The sequence below is a fragment of the Balaenoptera physalus genome (assembly GCF_965194825.1).
Source record: "Balaenoptera physalus genome assembly, chromosome: 17".
In the NCBI taxonomy this organism is placed as follows: Eukaryota; Metazoa; Chordata; class Mammalia; order Artiodactyla; family Balaenopteridae; genus Balaenoptera; species Balaenoptera physalus.
Genome location: NC_138895.1, coordinates 52305111 through 52327441, shown reverse-complemented (window position 1 = coordinate 52327441; position 22331 = coordinate 52305111). Strand labels below are relative to the sequence as shown.

Genomic DNA, 22331 nt, shown 5'->3' with positions numbered 1-22331 from the left:
AGACTGCATCAGATTATAGCGCTCAGATCTTGGACAAATCATAACTTTTCTGGGCTTCAGTTTCTTCACCTATATAATGACAGGTTCAAAGCTTCCTAACCTGGGCTATAAATAGATGTATATTTCAATATAATTGGTTTCCTTTGTAATCCTACTTATGTTATTTAAATTTTAAAATTCTGAGAATGGGTCGATGGCACAAAAGAGGATAAGAAGCTCTGCATGATATTTAAGTCACTTACAACTCTCGAATTATAGAATTTTGGACATTCAATACAGGAACTAAAAGAGAATGCCAATGGCTAAGGACAAATAAGGACAGGGCAATAGGAAAAGCGTAATACACTGAACCAAAAAGATAATTTATAGGGATTTAAAGTCTGATTTAGGTTGATATTATTTTGCCTTTCCATTTCCCTTTCTTTTTTTGTAAACTTAGGTTAATGCTGGTATTAAATGACTGCTTGATGGCTTTCTTTTATATCCTTAAACCAACTGAAATGTGATTTATGGAATAAAACTTAATATTAAAGGCTAAGAGAAAGTGTAGATTATATAATGAAGAGATTAGTAATGTCAGCAATCAAATAAAGGAGGTAAGAACAAAAATGCCTTCTTGATATCAAGTCCAGACACAAAACTACCCGGGAAAGAAGCTAGGTAAATGAAAAAGAACCTTTTTTGGGTCAGAAACAATTGGTTTTAAAAAGACATGTCTAGAACAAAAACTAGTTCTTATCATCTTATAATTATAGTATTTAATAGCAGGGATGCATCTCTCCCTATGTTCATAATGGTACTCTATGATAAGGAATTCTAAATTATCTGAATTTATAAGGTCAATGCCAGCATTCAAAATGCATGTAGCTACTATACAAAAAGGAGACCAGATTTAAAAAAATTTTTAAGAACTCTATAAGATATGAGTTATAAAACACTTATCAGAAAAAATGTGAATGAAGGTTATAATTATTCCTTGAAGTTACTCATACTACATACTTTATTTAATCAGATTAAACAATCAAAATGGTTCTGATTAACCAATGGAAGTCTCACCATATCATCTGTTCAGTGTTCAAAAAGACACCTTGCACTGGTTTGAAAAACCATTGAAAGATTATAGTAATATAATTTGCAATATCTTTTAAAAGTACTTCTACTTAGTATTCAAAAGCCTTCCTATTTTAGACATGAGTCTACAATGAGGTAGCTGGACAACTATTCAACTAAACAACAATGGAAGACTTTAGAAGCTGCGAAATCAAGTCTGGTCAGTTTTTAAAGCTGTGTCTATATTAAAATTGCCGGGGTTTCAACTCTTAGAAACAATCTGAGGGGGAAAAGCCTTTACCATCCTCAGTTTTTCTGGAAAAAAAACTACAGAAACATTTGTCTTCTTTCCTTCATGAAAGTTATCCACCTAACAGACCTGTAGGAGAGGACAGGTTTCTACAGGTAACTCTTTCTTCCCACACCTCCCTAGCAATCTGCGTATCTCTAAACCAGAGGCAGGTAACTGAGGCACCTGAGGCAATCTTTAGTGTCACTCTGCTCCGCCCCTGATGTGTGTGTTTATTTTTTTAAACAGGTATCTTACAAAGAATACTGAAGCACTATGCTTAAAGAAAAAAAAAAGTCACTTTTTAGCAAAACACTATCTACAGCCCCAAAATCTTCTAGCCATTGATTTGCTTCAGAAAAACAGGGTCAAGTGAACGTAACAACTACTTATGTAAATACATGTAGTCCAAGAACTTTTAGTCCAGGCAATATAGATTATACGTTCAATCAATTAGGAAAAATTCAGAATTCACATTTCTAGAGGAACTACCATAATTTACTCAGGAGAGCAAAATATTTGACAGGTGCAAGACATTGCAAAATCATTCATAACTATACTTCGTATAAAATGAACTCGATCTTAAGCAAATCCACTAAGCAGGGCCACAGATGTACACGAGCGTAAGTTAGTAGGGAGATTTAATTCTCAAAGGGATTTATTCCAAGTAGGACTTATATACAACTTGAAGAAATCCCTTACTGTGTCTGTGGTTTTTTTAATAAAAAGGTCCTATTTCTAGTTTATTCCAGAACAGAGCATAAACTATTTTTCCATAAAGATACGAAGAACTACTCACCTCCATTTCCACAGCCGCAATACTCTGGTCATAATGACCCATCAGATTAGGGAAAAATGTCATGTTGTAGGCCATTTTCATACATCTGGGAACAGTAATTGGTTCACAGGTGAAAAGACTGTGCCCTCGTACGAGGGGTAGAAACATACATGTCCACAAAAATGTAAACGTTTCCATTCTCTTCAAATTCCTAATTTTACCACATGGCTTGGATTAATCGCTCTTTTCATTCTCAGATTTCCATCCAAAGATAAAATGCTCAAATTCCTCGTTTAATTATTTTACCATTTTGAAGGAAGCTCTTTTTCCTGAAAATGGGTTCCGGGTCAATTACTGTAAAAACAACCAAAAGGGTGTATCAGCAACGTTTGTCATAGACTCAAATGCGTACGTCAAAGTGCAGAGTTAAGATTTTTCAGCCTAGGTAACTAACACCGGAAAAACGACGGAAAATTTCGTCCCATCGAGATCCTCTTCCACCTGCCTTGGCACAGAATCTATCGCCTGCTGAGGAAGTCTCATCTCTAGGGAACGGATGATAGGAGGCTTGCGCTGTACGGAACACAGGGTAAAAGGGGGGCACTGGATGAGTGAGATGGAGAAAATGGTGGGGATGGGAATAAGTTAAGAAGGACTAAAAGAACTGTAAAACCTAAAAGCCCCTGTTGGCTATCTTATTACGCACGAGAAAACCGAGTCCCGGGGAAATTCCTTAAGATCTCATGAGTTCTTCAATTCTTTAAAGACTCTAAAGGGCCAGTTTTTGTGGCACTCTTCTGGAGACATACTTTTACGTTTTTTAAAAGGCCAACTAGAGGGAGACTTCTAGGATTCCTACTGCGGAGGAGCGAAACTAGTATTCAAGGGCTGGGGGGAGTAGCGATCTCACGGAAAAGGGAAATGAGCAAAGCTGTCCCGCGGCGGCGACGGAGTTTCGGTGGGAGGGAGGCTGTGGGCCCGGAGCCACGAATAATCGCACGCCCCCACCCCATCCCCCAACACACACCGGTGCCCCGACTTCCAGCGCCAGGCAGGGCAACTCGCCCCACCCCCGGGCACCTGCCCCTGGCCCCGCGGGGACCAGCATCGCCTTTCCCCAACTTCCGGGAAAACTTTGGCCGGTGCGGACCGTCCCGCCGCCGCCGCCTTCCCCGCACCTGCGGCTCCAAGCGCGCGACCCCCGCCCGCCCCGCACCCCTCGAGGCCCGCCCCCGCTCACCCCGGCACCCGCCCGGCCGCGGCCGCCCGCCCAGTCGGGGCCCGAGGACCCTCACCTCGGGCGGCGGTCGAAGACACCTTCCTCCCCGTCCCCGTCCAGCCCACCGTACCCCCGCGACCAGAGACGGCTCCCGGGAGTGTCCGGGACTCTAGCCACCTCAGGAGCCGCACCGGGAGCGAGAGCTAAGGAATCCCGCGAGACTGCGCCGCCAGGTCTGGCGGGCAGGTCACGGCTCGCGGCGGCAGCGGCGGGTTTGGCTCTCCGCCAGGGCCCCGCCCGCGCTGTTCCGGCCGGGCCTGGTTCTGGGCCGGCCCCGCCGGGCTGGGGTGAACGCTGTCGCGGTGTCGCGGTCCAGCTTTTGGGCCGGGGAGCCCCCTCCACTTTGCCGTCTCTTATGTGCCGTCCAGAGGGGTTCAGCCTAGAATCCCAAATAAAACTTCTTTTAGAAGAACCCAATTTATTCCGAATTTCAGGAGCCAAGAATTCTTAAACGGGGCCAATTTGCTCTGGAAAGTCAATTGCCCAAGTGACCTTAGTTGGAGAGTGGGTAACTTGCTGGGTATCTGTCTTAAAAAAACAAAAACAAAACAAAACAAAACAAAAAACCAAAAAAACCTCTTATTAATTCAGGGAGTCTGGTCACCAACTGGAGGCACAGGTGGCAATGGGATTTCAGCCCTGGCAGGTCCTGTGGTTTATTGATGCAGAACCGTAATAGAAAGTTCAACTGCTTTAGGAGTCAACCCAGTTTGTAGTACCAGCTGTGCCACGCGTCATCTCACAGTGCTTACCTATTCATCCCTTCCCTCTAACGTTTGAAAATCATCAGATCTTCATACTGTCACCAAGTTTGGTCTTTTCCAGGATGTCATACATTCTCTTTTCCAGTGGAATCGTACGGTATGTAGCCTTTTCAGACTGGCCACTGTCACTCAGTACTATTCCTTCATGTTTTCTCATGGCTTGATAGTTCATTTCTTTTTAGTGATAAATAATATTGCATTGTCTGGATGGACCACAGGTTATTTATCCATTCACCTACTGAAGGACATCTTGGTTGATGTCCTTATGAATAAAGCTGTTATAAAAAACATCTGTGTGCAGGTTTTTGTGTGGAAGTAAGTTTTCAGTTCCTTTGGGTAAATAGCAAGGAACCAGATTGCTGGATCATGTGGTAAAAGTATATTCAGTTTTATAAAAGAAAAAAAAAGTGCTAAACTGTCTTCCAAAGTGGCTATACCATTTTGCGTTCACACCAGCAATGCTTGAGAGTTCCTGGTGTTTAACCCCTCGCCAAGGTTTGATGTTGTTACTGTTCTGGATTTTGGCTATTTTAACAGGTGTTTAGTGATATCTCTATTTTAATTTGCATTTCCCTGATGAAATAAGATATGGGCATTTTTTTCATGTGCTTATTTGTCATTTGTATATCTTCTTTGATGAGGTGTCTGTTAAGGTCTTTGGCCTGTCTTTTAATTGGGTTGTTGATTTTCTTATGGTTGAGTTTTAAGAGTCCTGTGTATATTTTGGATAATAATCCTTTATCAGATATATCTTTTGCAAATATTTTCTGCCAGTCTGTGGTTTAACGCCTAATTCTCTAGACCTCATCTTTCACAGAGCAGAAGTTATTAATTTTAATGAAGTCCAGTTAATTTTTTCTTTCATGAATCGTGCCTTAGGTGTTGTATCTAAAAAGTCATCACAGGGCTTCCCTGGTGGCGCAGTGGTTGGGAGTCCGCCTGCCAATGCAGGGGACAGGGGTTCGATCCCCGGTCTGGGAGGATCCCACGTGCCGCGGAGCAGCTGAGCCCATGCGCCACAGCTGCTGAGCCTGTGCTCTGGAGCCCGTGAGCCACAACTACTGAGCCCGCGTGCCGCAACTATTGAAGCCCACGTGCCTGGAGCCCGTGCTCCGCAGCAAGGGAGGCCACCGCGGTGAGAGGCCCGCGCACTGCAACGATGAGTGGCCCCTGCTCGCCACAACAAGAGAGAGCCCACGTGCAGCGGCGAAGACCCAACACAGCCAGAAATAAATAAATAAAATAAATTAAAAAAAAAAAAAGTCATCACAAACCCAAGGACTTCTAGATCTTCTCCTATGTTATCTTCTAGGAGTTTTATAGTTTTGTGTTTAAATTTAGGTCTGTGATTCATTTTGAGTTAATCTTTGTGAAAGGTGTAAGATTTGTGACCAGATTTATTTCTTTTTTTGCATGTGCAGTTGTTACAGCACTGTTTGTTGAAAAGATAATCTTTGCTCCATTGTATTGCCTCTGCTACTTTGTCAAAGATAAGTTGACTGTATTTATATGGGTCTATTTCTGGGCTCTCTATTCTGTTCCATTGATCTATTTGTCTGTTCTTTCACCAATACCACACTGCCTTGATTACTGTAGTTTTGTAGTGAGTCTTGAAGTTGGTAGTGTCAGTCTTCAACTTTGTTCTTCCTCAATATTGTGTTGGCTATTCTGGGTCTTTTTCTTCTCCGTATAAACTTTAGAGTCATTTTGTCGATATCCACAAAATAACTTGCTGGGATTTTGACTGGGATTTCATTAAATCTATAGATCAATAGATTTGGGAAGCACTAGTTGGGAAGCACTAGCATCTTGGCAATATTGAGTCTTTTCATCTCTGAGCATCAACTATCTCTATTTATTTATTTCTTCATTGATTTCTTCCATCAGAGTTTTGTGGTTTTCCTCATATTGATCTTATATATATTTTGTTAGTTTAATGCTCAAGTATTTCATTTTTCGGGATGTTAATGTAAATGGTATTGGGGTTGCTTATTTGTTTGTTTTTAATTGGTATTGTATTTTTTATTTCAAAATTCACTTGTTCATTGCTGGTATATAGGAAAGCGATGAGATTTATGTTAACCTTGTATCCTGCAAGCGTACTATAATCACTTATTAGTTACAGGAGTTTTTTTTAGTAGATCTTTCCAGATTTTCTACATAGACAATCGTGTCATCTATAAACGAAAACAATTTTATTTCTTCCCTCCCAGTCTGTATACTTTTTCTTTCTTTCTTTCTTTCTTTTTTTTTTTTTTCTTTTTTTGGTCTTATTGCGTTAGCTAGGACTTCCAGTACAATGTTGAAAAGGAATACTGTAGTGAGAAGGAACATTCTTGCCTGTTCCTAATCTCAGCAGGAAAGCATCTAGCTTTTTAGGATGATGTTAGCTGTAGGTTTTTTGTAGATGTTCTTTAGCAGGTTGAGGAACTTCCCCTCTATTCCTAGTTTGCTGAGAGTTTTTATCTTGAATGGGTGTTGGATTTCATCAAGTGTTTTTTTCTGCATATATTGATATGATTATATGATTTTTCTTCCTTAGCTTGTTGATGTGATGGATTACATGAATTTTCAAATGTTGAATCAGCCTTGTATACCTACGATAAATCTGAAGTCTGCTCTTCTGAAATTAATATAGCTACTCCAGCTTTCTTTTTATTAGTGTTAGTGTGGCATATCTTTCTCCATTACTTTACTTCTAATCTATATGTGTCTTTATTTTTAAAATGGGTTTCTTGTGGACAACACATTGTTGGGGTTTGTGTTTTCATCTACTCTGATAATCTTTGCCTTTTAATTAGTGGATTTTTACCATTGATGTTTAAAGTGATTATTGATATAGTTGGATTATGATACTATTTTCTATTCATTGCCCTTGGTCTTGTTGCTATTTTTTCCTTCCACTCTTTTTCTGCTTTTTGTGGTTTTAATTGAGCATTTTGTATAATTCCATTTTCTCTCCTTTCTTAGCATATCAATTATACTTCTTTTTTTACTTTTTTTTTTTAAAGTGGTTGCCCTATTGTTTGCAATATATGTTTACAACTCATCCAAGTCCACTTTCAAATAACACTATACTGCTTCAGGAGTTGTGCAAGTGCCTTATAATAACAAAGCATTCTTAATTCCTCCCTCCCACCCTTTATATCATTGCTGTCATTTATTTCACTTATACATAAGCTATAATCATTGAATATGTAGTTGCTATTACTGTTTTGAACAAACTGTTATCTCTTAAATCAATTAAGAATAAGAAAAATAAAAGTTTTAGCTTGCTTTCACTTACTCTTTCTCTAATGCTTTTCTTTCCTTTATTAGATCATGTTTCTGACCTATATAATTTTCATTTTCTCTGAAGAGCTTATTTTAACATTTCTTGCAAGGCAACAAATTGCCTCAATGTTCGACTGAGAAAGTCTTTATTTTTCCTTAACTTTTGAAGGATGATTTTGCAGGATACAGAATTCTAGGTTGGTGGGTTTTTTCTCTTAACACTAAATATTTCAGTCCAGTCTATTCTTGCTTGCATGATTTCTGAGGAGAAGTTGGATATAATTCTTGTTTTTCCTCCTCCATAAGTAAGATTTTCCCCCCACTCTGGCTTCAAGATTTTTTCTTTATTTTTAATTTTCTGCAGTATGCATTTTATATGCCTAGGTGTAATGTTTGTTTTCTGCATTTATCCTGCTTGGTGTTCTCTGAGCTTCCTATATCTGTGGTTTGGTGCCTGACATTAACTTGGGGTAGATTCTCAGTCATTATTTCTTCAAATATTTCTTCTGTTCCTTTCTCTCTTTCTTCTCCTCTGGTATTCCCATTACACATATGTTATACTTTTGTAGTTGTCCCAGAGTTCCTGGACCTTCTAATCAATTTTTTTTTCAATCTTTTGTCTCTCTTTGCTTTTCAGTTTCGGAAGTTTGTATTGACATATCCTCAAGTTCAGAGGTTCTTTCCTCAACTGTGTCCAGTCTACTAAAGAGCCCATTAAAGGCAGTCTTCATTTCCATTACAGTTTTTGATCTCTAGCATTTCTTTGTGATTCTTTCTTAGAATTTCCATTTGTCTGCTTACATTATCCATTTGCTCTTGCGTGTTGTCTACTTTTTCATTTACAGCTCTTAGCATATTAATCATAGTTATTTTAAATTTCTGGTCTGATAATTCCAACATTACTGCCATATCTGAGTCTGGTTCTGATGCTTGCTCTGTTTCTTCAAATTGGGTTTTTTGCTTTATAGTATGCCATGTAACTTTTTGTTGAAAGTCAGACATGATGTACTGGGTAAAAGGAACTTGGGTAAACCAGGCTTCAGTGCTGTGGTGTTAAGGTGGGGGTGGTATGGGAAGCATTCTATAGACCTATGATTAGGTCTCAGTCTTTTAGTGAGCCTGTGGCCTTGGGCTATGAACTTCACAAGTTCTTCTCAGTTTATACACCCATTAGGTGGGATAGAATGGCTAGAGTGGGCTGGGATTGGGTATTTCTCTTCCCCTGGTCAGTTAGGCTCTGATAAAACCCCAGTAGATTAGCCTCTGGTAAGATAATTTCTCTGAAGAGCAGGTCTGGTTAAGAACAGATTGCTCTGACATATTTCAAATTGTTTCCTTTTCTTTTCCTCCCTGCCAGAAACGTAAGGGGCTTTTTCTTCAATATTCACTGTGAGAATCTGGTAGAGCTTCAGAAAATAAAACTCACAAAAGTGTGGGTATCCCCCAAAGACTGGGTCCCTATGGAGTTTTTAACTCTAGCAGTCTTCTGCACTGAGTCTCCAGGAGTTCATCTATTACAGTTCAGGTTTTCATACCGCCTACTGGTTCCCCTGGAGGTTTCTGCCCAGTTAAGTTGTGATTCTCTGTTTCTGCCTGTTTGTCTCTTCAATTTTGGGAGCAGCAGTTTGCTTTGTGATCTCAATTCTCTAACAGGTCTAAGAAGAGTTGTTGATTTTCAGTTTGTTCAGCTTTTTACTTGTTAGGATGGAGTGATGGCGTCTATACTCTTTACATGCCAGACCAGAAACCCCAATCTTTCATTTTCTAAAATAAGTATTGTTTTAAGAATTTGATTGACAATTCCAACTGCTACTGCCTTAGCGGAACAAAGTTTCTCCAAGAAATTAAATTTAAAAATCCCAAAGCTACAATATTATGTAATTTGGCATTATTATTAATAGAACACTGGTTATATCAATATGAAAATAATGATTATAACAGCATCATTAAATGATTTTGCTGAAATGAAGGGGAGAAAATAAATTTCATAGAGTAAGTTGTGTGAATTTTTATTTTATTACTTATCCAAACATCTACAGCCCTTCACCAGACTATGCAGACACACACGATAATATTAAATTTTTTCATCGCTGATAGCTTGTCCATACTAATTAAAATATAGCTTTATACATTACAAAAATGTTTATCTTAGGATAAAGGTAGGAAGATTGAACATATTTAACAGTTTGTTAGCTTGATTTATGACTTTTAACTATGTAAACATAGAGGCGCAGCTACTATGGAAAACTGTATGGAGGTTCCAAAAAAACTAAAAATAGAGTTGCTATATGATCCAGCAATCCCACTCCTGGGCGTATATCTAGACAAAATTATAATTTGAAAAGATACATACACCTCAATGTTTATAGCAGCACTGTTTACAATAGGCAAGACATGGAAACAACCTAAATGTCTATTGACAGATGAATGGATAAAGAAGATGAGGTATATATACACAATGGAATACTACTACTCAGCCATAAAAAAGAATGAAATAATGCCATTTGCAGCAACATGGATGGACCTAGGGATTATCATACTAAGTGAGGTAAGTCAGAAAGAGGACAAATACCATATGATATCCCATACATGTGGAATCTGAAATATGACACAAATGAACTTATTTACGAAACAGAAACAGACTCACAGACATAGAGAACAAATTTATGGCTACCAAAGGGGAAAGGGGGTGGGGGAGGGATAAATTAGGAGTCTGGGATTGGCAGATACAAACTACTATATATAAAATAGATAAAAACAAAGTCCTACTGTATAGCATGGGAAACTATATTCAGTATCCTGAATGGAAAAACCATAATGGAAAAGAGAATGAAAAAGAATATATATACACGTATAACTGAATCACTTTGCTGTACACCAGAAATTAACACAACATTGTAAATCAACTCTACTTCCATAAAAAAAATAAATAAATAGAGCACGGTGCCCTCCTTTGTACTCTTGCCTGGGGCCCACAAACATGTGGGTAGGCCTGCTTGTGACCACTCACGTGATGCCCAGGCTTTAGGGGGCTGAGGAGCAAACAGCAGTAGGGGGACCTCCACTGGACGAGTCTGAACTGAGCAGAGGCATAGAAAAGAACAGAGGGAAACAGAGGAACTTGGGCTGCATGGGCTCCTTCCCTCCTGAAGTTTCCTCCCAAACTCTTCTTGGTCTAACCCTTGAAAGCTCTCCCCATGGCTCCAGTCCCTCCAGGTGACATGTGTGAATTTGATGGCTTATTGACTTAATTTAGGGGAGTCTATGGGCACAACATTGAGGATAACCTTTATCTAAAAGCTTTCACTTGAAGTATGTTGCCTGTCGAGCCCTGCTATAAAAGCTAATTACTGCTCTGCAATTAGGTTCATGGGTGCCGTATGACCTAGTGGGGTGGGATAGGGAGGATGGGAGAGAGGCTCAAGAGGGAGGGGATATGGGGACATATGTATGCACATGGCTGATTCACTTTGGTGTACAACGGAAACTAACACAGTATTGTGAAGCAATTATACTCCAATAAAGATCTATTCAAAAAAAAAAGCTAATTACTGCAGTGTTTGTAGCATAACAATTAACCTTTTGCTGTGGTTGTATCCATTATGGTTGGCCAGAAATAATACACCTTCTAATTACTACCTCCAGTATTACTGGAAAATAAAAATTTTGGTAGTAACATGACACTGCAGGAAAGAGCCACATATTTTCATGACAGTTTGATGTATAAGATTGCCTTGTTGGAGCTCTGGTATTGTCATTTGCAAGTAAAGAGATTCATAATGCAAACGAAAACCAGCTTCAGTTCTACTAATGCTTTGAGTTGCATTTTGTGCCTGTGATTTTACCCTACTTGGTTTTGTTTTTAGTGGCTTCACTACCTTCCATCTGGTCATCTTTAATATTTAATATTTTGTCCCTTTTTCTAGCTGATTAGCTATATTAAGTCAAACACTAGAAATTGTATTTCCCTAAATCTTTTTGCACCTAGAAAAGGGCTTCTGCCTCAAATGTAATGATAAAGATAATAACTAATGTCCTTTGATATGCAAAGCCAACTTTATACCTAATTGTGCATCATGGGCTGCTCATGACTATATGTCATTTTCTAAAATTGACTTAAAACAAATGGGATAAGTATGTGTTGTAGGGTGATAAGTGGAGGAAAATATGGAATTAAATTTTAAAGAAACTAGAATTAAAGAAATGTCACTGTTTCTGCTGTTCAGTAGAAAAGATTTTATAGAGGAGGTGGGCTTTTGGAAGCAACTGGAATGTAAAATTCTTGAGAGATTTGGTGTTCCAGACATGGTATGTGGATTGGGAAACAGGATAGTTTAAAACAATAGACCTTGTGTGTTTTCACTGGAAGGCAGAGGCAGATTTACCATGAAGCTAATGAAGCTCAATCCTGAGAGCTCCATTTAATTTTACATTTGAAATCTGACCTTCTCTTAAAAAGAGTCCCTAAAATTTGTAAGCTTCAAGAAACTTACAATCAGAATTCATTCCTCTTGAAAGAAGGAAAACAAGATAGTGGAGGCCGGAGAAATGGGGTAATTCAGGTGGACTTTGAGGCAGTTAATAACAATTAGAAGAGTCTAACTGATTTCCTCTAGGTAAGGGGAAATAACAGGAGGTGAGGCTACTGACCTATGTTCTTATTAATAATAAACCTTGTAGAACTAGTTAACTTTTGTTTGTATAACTTTGGCAAAACTTAAAACTTTAATTAATTAATTAGTTTGAGGGGAAATGGAGTGCTGAGCCGGACACGTACATGCCCGTTCTTGTTGCAGAAATCTTCAAGCCAGGGAAAGCCGTGCCAGTCTTTGGCCCTCCACCCCTTCCTCCAATCTAGAGGCCCTTGCTGCCAAAGGGAGAGTTCATGGGAAAAGGAAATTCTTCTCCCACATTGCTTGGCCTGGCCCTTCACCTTCTCCATTAATGATGAGGCATTTCTTCCCATTGGGGTGGAGGTGGAGGGTGAGGATGGCAGATGGGGAGGTGGTCGTTATCACCCTCTTCCATTGGGTGGATTTTCTTTCCCACACTGCCTTATCAGAAAGTAGAATCCACACTCAAGGTGGATTCGGCCTCCAAATAAACCTACTAATGAACAACTAAAACCACAATAAAAATTTGGGTCAATTTCAATCTCTTTTTATATATAATTTCATATGATCACTTTCATTTTTAATTTGAACATGTACTTTTTACTTAAATAACTATACTTTTGCTCAAATTGAATGGATTACAATCTTAAGGATAATATTTTATTTAAAAAGGAGAGGTGATTTAAACAGGAATTTTATGAATAAAATATTTCCATTTTAGTAAAAACTCTGGATAAAATAAATATTGAATTTGATGAATAAATCCACTGTAGCAAAAATGACAGTAAGAGAATTACATGGGTAGTTCGACAACCAGAGACACCAGGGATTGTAAAATCGTTTCTCTGGGCTTACTGTAATTATAAAACAAATATGAAAGTTACAGAAAGTTTTCCTAAATAAATTTAATTATTTAAAAACAAAAACACACTGACAGGTCTAGGCTTGAGTTGAGTGAGACCAGGACATGGTGGGAGGGATAGAGATGCAGAGGAGAGATAAAAAGATATACTTCTAAGGAGGTATAAGAAACTGTTGATGTTGGGTCCCTTGTGGCTGGTTAGAATATTAGAGTCTAAGGCAGAGGCTGATGTGCAAAGGGGACTTTTATAGAGCATGTATTACTTTTATAAAAACATTTTGTAGGAAAATCTTACAATGTAGTATATATACAACAGAAAAGAAAAAAGAAAAACACAGTACTAAAACCAACAATGAGATACCACTATACATCTATTAGAATGGCCAAAATCCAGAACACTGACAACACCAAATGCTGACAAGGATGTGGAACAACAGGAATTCTCATTCAGTTGCCAGTGGGAATGAAAAATGGTACATCTACTTTGGAAGACTGTGTGGCAGTTTCTTACAAAACTACACATGCTCTTACCGAGATAGGATGGGACCTGGGACCTGGGACCCTTTGCTGCAGTGCTTGCACCCAGACAAAGATCTCTTCAAGCAACAGAATACAAAGAAACTACAAGGGACTAAAAATAACTGCGTGCATGTGCAGTCGGGGTAAATCATGAACAACAAGATACAAAAAGGCCAAACCCAACCGCCACTTCTGAGGTGCCAGGAGCAAAAGCAGGACACTATGCGCGATCCCTGCACACGGCATCACGAGGAGGTGGGTGGACCACCTAAGCCGCCCCTCCAGCCTGACCCACCAATCCACTCCCACCCTCCCCCCATTTAAGGAACCAGCCCACCCCCTGCCACCCCTCGGGGAGCAAGCAAGGGCACCTCATACTTGTTTTCGCTCCCTCGTGCTGCAGCATGAGCCCCAGTAAAGTCTTGCCTGAATTCCTTGTCTGACCTCTTATCAATTTCTATTGATTAAAGCATCCAGGGACCCTGGTCGGTAACTTTCCATACAACCATATGATCCAGCGATCATACCCCCTTGTATTTACTGAAATAAGTTGAAAAATTATGCCCATGCAAAAACCTGCTCTCTGATGTTTGCAGCAATTTAATTTGTGATAGCCAAAGCTCGGAATCAACCAAAATGTCCTTCAGTAGTGTTAGGGACTGAATGTTTGTGTCCCCTCCCCACTCCCAAATTCACATGTTGAAGCCCTAACCTCTAATGTGATGTTATTAGGAGGTGGGGTCTTTGGGAGATAAGTAGATTTAGATGAGGACATGAGGGTGGAGCCCCCATGATGGGATTAGTTCCTTGCAAGAGGAAGAAGAGCACCAGAGCTTTCTTTTTCTACCATGTAAGGATACAGCCAGAAGGCAGCCATCTGTGAGCCAGGAAGAGCACCGAATCCACTGATGCCTTGATCTTGCACTTCCCAGGCTCCAGAACTGTGAGAAATAAATGTTTGTTGTTTAAGCCTCCAAGTTTATGGTGTTTTGCTATAGCAGCCCAAGCTGACTGAGACAGTGGGTGGATGGATAAATAAACTGTGGTACATCCAGACAATGGAATAGTATTCAGTACTAAAAAGAAATGCGCTATCAAGCCACGAGAAGACATGGAGGAATCTTAAATACATATTACTGAGAGAAGACAATCTGAAAAAGCTACAGAACTATAGTATGATTCCAACTCTATGACATTCTGAAAAAGGCAAAACTATGGAGACAGTAAAAGATCGGTGGTTGCCAGGGGTTAGTGGGAAAGGAGGGATGAATAGGAAGAGCACAGAGGATTTTTAGGGCAGTGAAACTATTCTACATGATACTGCACTGGTGGATACATGGCATTAGACATCTGTTAAAACTCACTGAAGGTACAACACCAAGAGTGATCCCTAATGTAAAGTATGATCTCTGAGTGATGATGGTGTCAATGTAGGTTCATCAATTGCAACAAATCGCACCACTCTGGCGAGGATGTTGATAGTGGGGTGGCTGTGTGTGTGAGGGCAGGGAGTGTATGGGAACTCTCTGTACTTACCCCTCTACTTTGCTGTGAGCCTAAAGCCAGTCTGAAATATAAAGTCTATTAAAAAGAAGAAAAGAAAAAGAAAAAGAGAAAGGAAGAGGAAAAGAAAAAGAAAGGGTTCCAGGAATCTTCCCAGAAGATTGGAATCTTGCTTTTGAGAGCTTGATGGTTAGTCTAAAGGGATAGGTGAAGTTAGGAGTCCCTATCGGGACCTTAAAAAGCCACAGGCAAGAAGGAGTTGAGATTACAGAATAATATAATTAGTTAGACAAATGGGTAAAATAAAAGGAAGGTCTTCATGCAGACACACAGGCATTCACACTACTCTGCTAGGGTCAAATCCCTAGCACTGGGATGGGAGTGGAAAGAGACAGAGGCTACCCACTCTCCCACGAGAGGTCTCTAAACACACACAGAATGGGAGGGAAATGAGTACTACCTCCTGCTCTAATGGAAAAATTAGATAAGGCAGAGGAAATTTCTACAAAAGTGTGTATGTCTTGGTCATTTTTCATCCAGTTTGGCAATTGGAGTTCTCCCAAAGAGCTATACACTAGCAGACTGCAAAAAATGTTGGAATGGATATATTCCTTGGCTTTTTTCCTGTTGGACTGGTTTACCTATGGTTGAAGTATTGGCAGTCCATTTTATTCAACAAGAAAAACAGTGATTTAAGACATTCTGTAAATATCATGAGCTGCAGGGAAACTGTATCATGGAGGAAAAACACCCGACACATCTTGGACATTAAGCATGATTATTAGATCTGCTTTTGTCATTTTATTTAGCATTTGATTCCCTGGTTAAGCCTTTTTGCATAAGCCCATCTCATGTATTTTTCTAAACCTAATTTATGCACATTTTCATTCCTGGGTAGGATGGAAACTCTCATACTGGAAAATTGATTCTCTTTTAGAAAAGGAGGTTTTTTGTTTTTTGTTTTTCTAATTGCTCCCATGCTTTGGGTAATGAGTCTTTTACAACATTTCTCCTGATCATGGTTCTAAACTTTAAGTATAACAATGAAATTCCTTAGAAACGGGAAGTAAGAAAAACAACTTTGAGATGGGAGAGGCCTGGAAAATGAATGGGGTATTCGGTGACATCCCAGGCTCTGTAAAGAGAGCCTGGTGAAAGGCATTGGGGGAGTATTTACAACTACCAGGTTTTGTGAAGTTATATATAGTTCCTGCAGGCAATCTTCTCCTTTACGTCAGATAGCAAGAGGCAGAGTAGTGTGGCTAACATCTAGGGCTGTAGCTTTGGACTTCCTGAGTTCAAAACATAGGCTAGACATTTACTAACTCTGTACCTTAGATAAGTGCCTTCAGTTCTCTGGCGTGGTTTCTATATCTGTCAAATCAGTTCAATAATAATACATTTCTCACTAGGTCTTTTGAGGCTTAAGAATTAATTTACATAAAGCATTAAAACTATGGCCTGGAGAGTAGTAAGATGCCCAATTAATGTTGACCACTAAATCCATTGAAGAAAGCCCCTGGAGGCCTTCTGGAATATAGGTAGATGATGGTGGCATGACCTATTCTGATTGAGACATCGGGCATTCCCTGTCTCTTCCTTTCATCTCAGGAGGTGCTTTTGAGAAACACACAACAACCACTATTGCCCATGAATTTAAAGGTTAAGCTCTCTCATGTATCTGTGATCAGCTACAGGTCAGCTAGGTGACTCTGCTTCCAGGGGTTGGATGGCTATTGGCTGTGATACTTCTCCATATGGCCTGGCATTCTCCAGCAGACTACTCTAGCTAGGGTTTGTTCATATGGGTCTCAGAAATTTCTAGAAGGAGAGTGAAACTCTGCCAGGCCTTTTGAGATCTAGACTCAGAACTGGCATAGTATTGCTTCTGTTGCGTTCTGTTTGGTAAAGCAGTTCACAAGGCCAGCCCAGATTCAAGGGGTGGGGAAATGCCATCTCTCAATGGGCAGAGCTGCAATGTCATCTTGCAAAGGGGAGTGGAAAAAGGGAAGAAAATAACTGCAGCCATTTTTTGCAAACAATCTTCTACAGTGCCCAATTTAATAATTTCTTCTACAGATTTTCTGGCAGGTGGTCATGTAGCTGGAACACCTTCAAAAATGGGCAGGTCACTGTTTCACCCGGCAGCTCTCATTGTTAAAACGCTTTTCTTTATTATGCCTCTGTAGAGACACTGACTCTCACAGAATCTTTGAATCACAGAATTAACGGTCATCCAGGCAATGAACTTTTTGAAGCCAGATTCCTGTACAGGAAGCCACATGAAGTCTGCAATTTCCAATGATTTGTCCCAGTTCTACCTTTTGGAGCAAAACAGTACATTCTGTACGTATTACTTATTTGTTTTCAAGAGATTCTAATTAAGGCCTACTTGGGCATTACATAACAGGTACATACTCTAGTTCCCATTCATGCATTTTTTTCATTCACTTGTTCATGCATTTCATATTTATGAAACAGATTCCATGGGCCAGGCACTCATCTTAATATGAGTAAGAGCATGGTGTTTCAAAGCACTCATATTTAAAGCAAAGTTTCATTCTACCACTTGCCGACTATGTGATTTGGAAAATTTATTTAATTTCTCTAATTCTCAGTTTCCTCATGTGAAAATTGGGTATATAATATCTCTACCTCACAAGGTGGTTGTGATCATTAAATGAAGTAACAAATATAAAGTGCCTGGCCTTTAGTAGGCCCTCAGTTAATGGCAACTATCACTATTATTATTATTATCAAGGGATGATTGTAGCCCTGGATATGTTTCCTGGGATCTCACGGTCTCCTGGGGTCTCAAATTACTCTCCACTTCTTGGCAATGCTTCTTTCTTTAGAATGAGTTATATTGTACACAGATAATATAGTATGGTGCAGCAATTTGAATAAATGGCCTTTCCAGTCAGACATAACTGGGTATGAATTCTGGCTCAGCCATTTACTATTCTGTGACTTAAATTGTCAAAGCCTCAGTTTATAAATCTGCAGAATGAGAATAATAATAATTTATAGATTCGGTATGAGGAATATATGAGAGAATGTACGTAAAACCCTTAGCATGGTGCCTGATGCCTAGTGAGTCCCTCCACTGCCCACTCTCTACTAGATGGACGCTGTGAATTTTACTTGATGCTTTTTCATGATGTGCAGCATGGCATCATGGAAAGAATCAGAAGAAAACTTGGGTCAAGCCACTCTAGCTTTACCTTAATGTGTAAGGGAGGAGACGGATTCTGTGGTCCCCAGGATAGCTTGCAGCTCTAATAGCCTGCGATTCCCTTCCTCCAGGTTCTCTTACTCCTTTTATCAGAAGTAGAGTTATGTAGGAGTGTTGGGATGACCATAGAGAGTGCAAGAAAATGGAAATTCAAAGCCCTTCCAAGATTAAATGATCTCATATTGTGAGTCTCAGCTCCCCACGAATGTGCCAGGCCATGCTGTTGTTGATAATCAAGAATCGTGGTCTAGAAAGCCAAAGTTAGAGAGAAATTGCCCTCTTTTGCCCAGGCATCATGCCAGGAGCTTCACACAGTGCTAAAGGGCGCCACAGCAGCTGTAGCTCAGAGGACGGCAACTAGACAGAGTCTCTTTTGGAAAGCGGTAATAGCACTGTCAAATGTTACAGGTAAATGCTGAATAAGCTTTCTTACGTTTTCCTTTCTGTGTCCTCTAAAGTGTAGGAAAACAACTGTTTGACTGCCTCTTCATCGCATCTGCATTTTCTCACGTGCTTTCTTCTGATTTTCTTCAAGTGACAGTCTCGTATGCATAACCTATGTGGAAATAACTTAAAATTGAAAGACAACACTCACTGATGACCTGCGGCTAATCTCCCGCCATTGGCTGAAATGTTGTTCAGAGTTAGAAAGGAAGATTGTAGCAAATTACTGACTTCTATGTTCTAGTGCCTTAGACTGCTTTAAAAAAAAAAAAATTTGATCCTAGTCTTAGCAAACGACGTCCTTAAGGACCACTCTCCCAGACGTGAGGACTAGATTTAACATGAGAGGGACAGGAGGATGGCAGAACTGGGACCCTGTGATTTTTTTTTTTTTTTAACTTAATGTAAAGCTCTCCCACTAGTGTTAATAGCATATACACAGGAAAAATTCAGAGCGTACACGACTTTGACTGGCTTAAGTGCCATGGACATGTCATCAGGGAATACTAATCACAGCCCCCTCATCTTGCTACTGTTGTGTTAGGTTCCATTTAAAGCTCAACATTCCTTTTATGTTTACCCTTTCCTCATGGGGCTCCCTCGTAAGTTATCTAAGAAATGTACCATGTTTAACAATGTAGTTGAGCAAATATATATGTATATATATATATATATATATATATATATATTTTTTTTTTTTTTTACACTCATGAGAGAATGATTTCACTCCTGGGTGTGTCTCATTAGCACTGTTTCTGATTTGAACCAAGATAAGGTGCTCCTCCAACACCCTTGCAAGGATGGCTATGTCTTGTGAAATTCCTGTCATTTTCAACTGGAATATTGTTCTCTAAGCAGCTGACAACATATAGGCCATATCAATGTTATTTGCGTAAAAAATAAGTATCCAGATGTTACTCTGTTTGTCCAAACCATCAAAAAGCAGAAAAGACTGTGGGAAAGATAGCTAGTTTGGGCACAAAATAATATATTTTGTAATAAATTATCATATTAGAACTATTATAAAACATTTACAAATCTTTCAGAATATGATAAGGAAAAGGTAAACATAAACATACAGTGTAATAAAGTGTGATTAAAGCCTCATAGCATGTCATAGTGGTGCCAGAGAAATCACCCCGGGGAACAAAACAGTAAAAAGCAACAAAACTTCTATCACTGTGTCAAGTCCAACAAACGTTATTTTGGCATAGTTGTGAACTTCTATAACGTATGATAATTAAGTCAGTTTTCCATAATAGTATGGCTTTAATAGTATGGTAATTATCAGTCAAGTTAAAACAAAAAACAAAAAACAACCCGTCTATATATATTATAAGAAGGACAGAAAGACTAAAATCTCTTGCTAGACAAAGAGACAAAGAATAACATAGAAAAGGAAAATGTTCAGCAAATATATGCACGGAATTATAGCTAAAAGAAACATTGGGAAATGAATTAGACTACCATCTCTCTAAAGACTTCCTGTATCTTACCCTCTCCCTCCCAATAAAAATTTTGGAAATATTTATTTTAGATGATAATTATAATGAACATTTATTTGGTACTTAACATGAGTCAGGCATTTGCTGAATGGTTGTGTCATCTTGTTTGGTTCTACTAATAACTCTCTAATCCTGGGAGGTAAGTACTATTATCATTGCCATTTTTACAGATGGCTTCTAGAGATCGGGTAACTTGCCCAGGGTTACACACTAGTAAGTAGAGAGCAAGATGGAACCCAGGTCTCTCTGACCTTTGACCCTCTACCAGTCATTTGCCTGTTTGCTCTCAGCTCCAATCTAGCCCTTCCGTGATCTGCTCTGCATTGCAGGATGCTAAATCTGCACTGTCCAATACAGAAACCACTAGCCACATGTGATTCTTCAAGTTATATTAATTTAAAATTAAACACAATTTAAAATTCAGTTCCTCAGTCATAGCAGCCACATTTCAAGCACTCAATAGTCCCCAAGTGGCTAGTGGATATTGTATCAGACAGCAAAGATGATAGAACATTTCCATCACTGCAGAAAGTTCTACTGGACAGTGCTGAGTTCTAGATCCTGAAAACTACATTTCCTTTCAATAAACTCCCAGTGCCAATGGAAGACACTGATGGGAGGTGGGAGAAGGGGAGAATGGCTACAAACTCCAGTGCCATTAGGCAGTTTTAGTGGCCCACAGCTGCTGCTGCAGTGGGTGGCAGCTGTGGCAGCACTGGGCCTCAGTGATGTGTCTGTAGTTCTGGCAACAATAGTAAGCCTCAGTTATTAGAGAAATGCAAATCAGAACTACAATGAGGTACTACTGTGTACTGGTCAGAATGACCAGTACCTTCTTAGAAACTCAAATTATCAGATCCACTCAGGACCTCCTGAATGAGATGTTCTGAGTGTGGAGCCCAGCAGATCTGTGTTTTCAGAAGCCCTCCAGGTGATTTTGCTACACACTGAAGTTGATTACCACTGGTCTAAAGACAACTTTTATTATCCATACCTGTAAATCCTCCTAGAGTTCCGTAAGTGGGGTCCAAAAATTTCAGTCACTTAAAATGCAGGGTTGCATTATTGTGGGATTAATGAACTGATTGGCATGGGCTTTCTGAGGAGAATGAAAGCTCATAGAGTTGTGCTTTGTCTGAATTCATTGCAGGGCAAATTATGCTGGGGTTTTATGATAAATATATGTCTTCAGAATATATACACTCTATACTGAAATCCATGGTGCATTTAATAGACAAAAGGCTAGATGAATTTAAATAGAACTCAAGTTCATGGAGACCACTTGACACCTGTGATGTTTCACAGAATTGGAGGAAGCTTGGTTTTTTTTATTCCTACCTCTGCTTGTCTGATGGCTTCACTTTCTCAAGTTTGATTTTTCTTCTATAATTCTTTCTTCTCTCCTCCACCTGTGCAAAGATAGTGGATTTCCATATTTTGTGAAAAAGACCATCGCCTCCTGTATTGGAGAGGTTCCCTCCCCAGTTCCCCCCATGGAGTCTTTGCTTAGCCCAATGCATTACATTTAGTTGCCTGTGGATCTGTCATACCCCCACTAAATGGAGGACCTGACCCCTTGTGAGCAGAGACAGTTACTTACACCTCCCTGCATCCCTAGTTTTCATCACAAGGCCTGGTAGACAGCCAGAGTTCAAAATAATGGTTGAATGAATGAATGAAGCAATGACTGAACGTTACAATTTATGAAATATATTCATCTATTCAACATCAAAATGTTTTGCATAGCAAATTTTAATACAAGAAATGCATGCCAGGAATTTTACCTACATGAATTTTAATATGTGAGGAACGCATGTACTTAAAATGCTGTGTACTGTGCTGTTTATCATTTGGTTCATCTTAACCTCATCAATTTTTCAGGAACTTCCAGCAGATGGCACCAATAAATACTGTCATGGGACTGAATTGGAAATTGGTTGATATATTTCAACATGAACTTAAAAAAAAAAGGAAGATAAAAAAACTTTAGTTCAACTGATAATAATAATTAGCACCTGTTTGGCATTTTCCAGTTAACAAAGTGCTTTTATATCCTTGTCTCAATTCTGTCTCAAATTATGTCAACGTATTGAGAAAATTTTATTATGTACTTTAGATTTTTGTTGACATGTCATTAAGTCACAGTAGCAGGATAATTTATGCCAGTTAATGACTGTATTATTAGTTTATATTTATAATACACACCAATCTTTCAAA

The 22331-nt window shown here is 39.3% G+C and overlaps 1 protein-coding gene across 3 annotated transcripts in view; it reads right to left on the bottom strand.

Annotated features, from left to right (window-relative positions):
- Positions 1-3595, bottom strand: part of FZD6 (frizzled class receptor 6) — a 35832-nt gene extending 32237 nt beyond the window's left edge. Inside the window, exons 1-3 of one of the 3 annotated variants that reach the window (XM_082434290.1) lie at positions 3413-3591; positions 2572-2690; positions 2139-2471 (exon numbers count right to left, since the gene is read on the bottom strand). In XM_082434290.1, coding sequence (XP_082290416.1) covers positions 2139-2315 — 177 coding nt within the window. In that variant the 5' untranslated portion in view covers positions 2316-2471; positions 2572-2690; positions 3413-3591. Of the gene's footprint in view, positions 1-2138; positions 2472-2571; positions 2691-3412 lie in introns of all 3 variants that reach the window. The other 2 variants (XM_082434292.1, XM_082434291.1) reach the window with 2 other exon arrangements.
- Positions 3596-22331: the final 18736 nt, after the last annotated feature.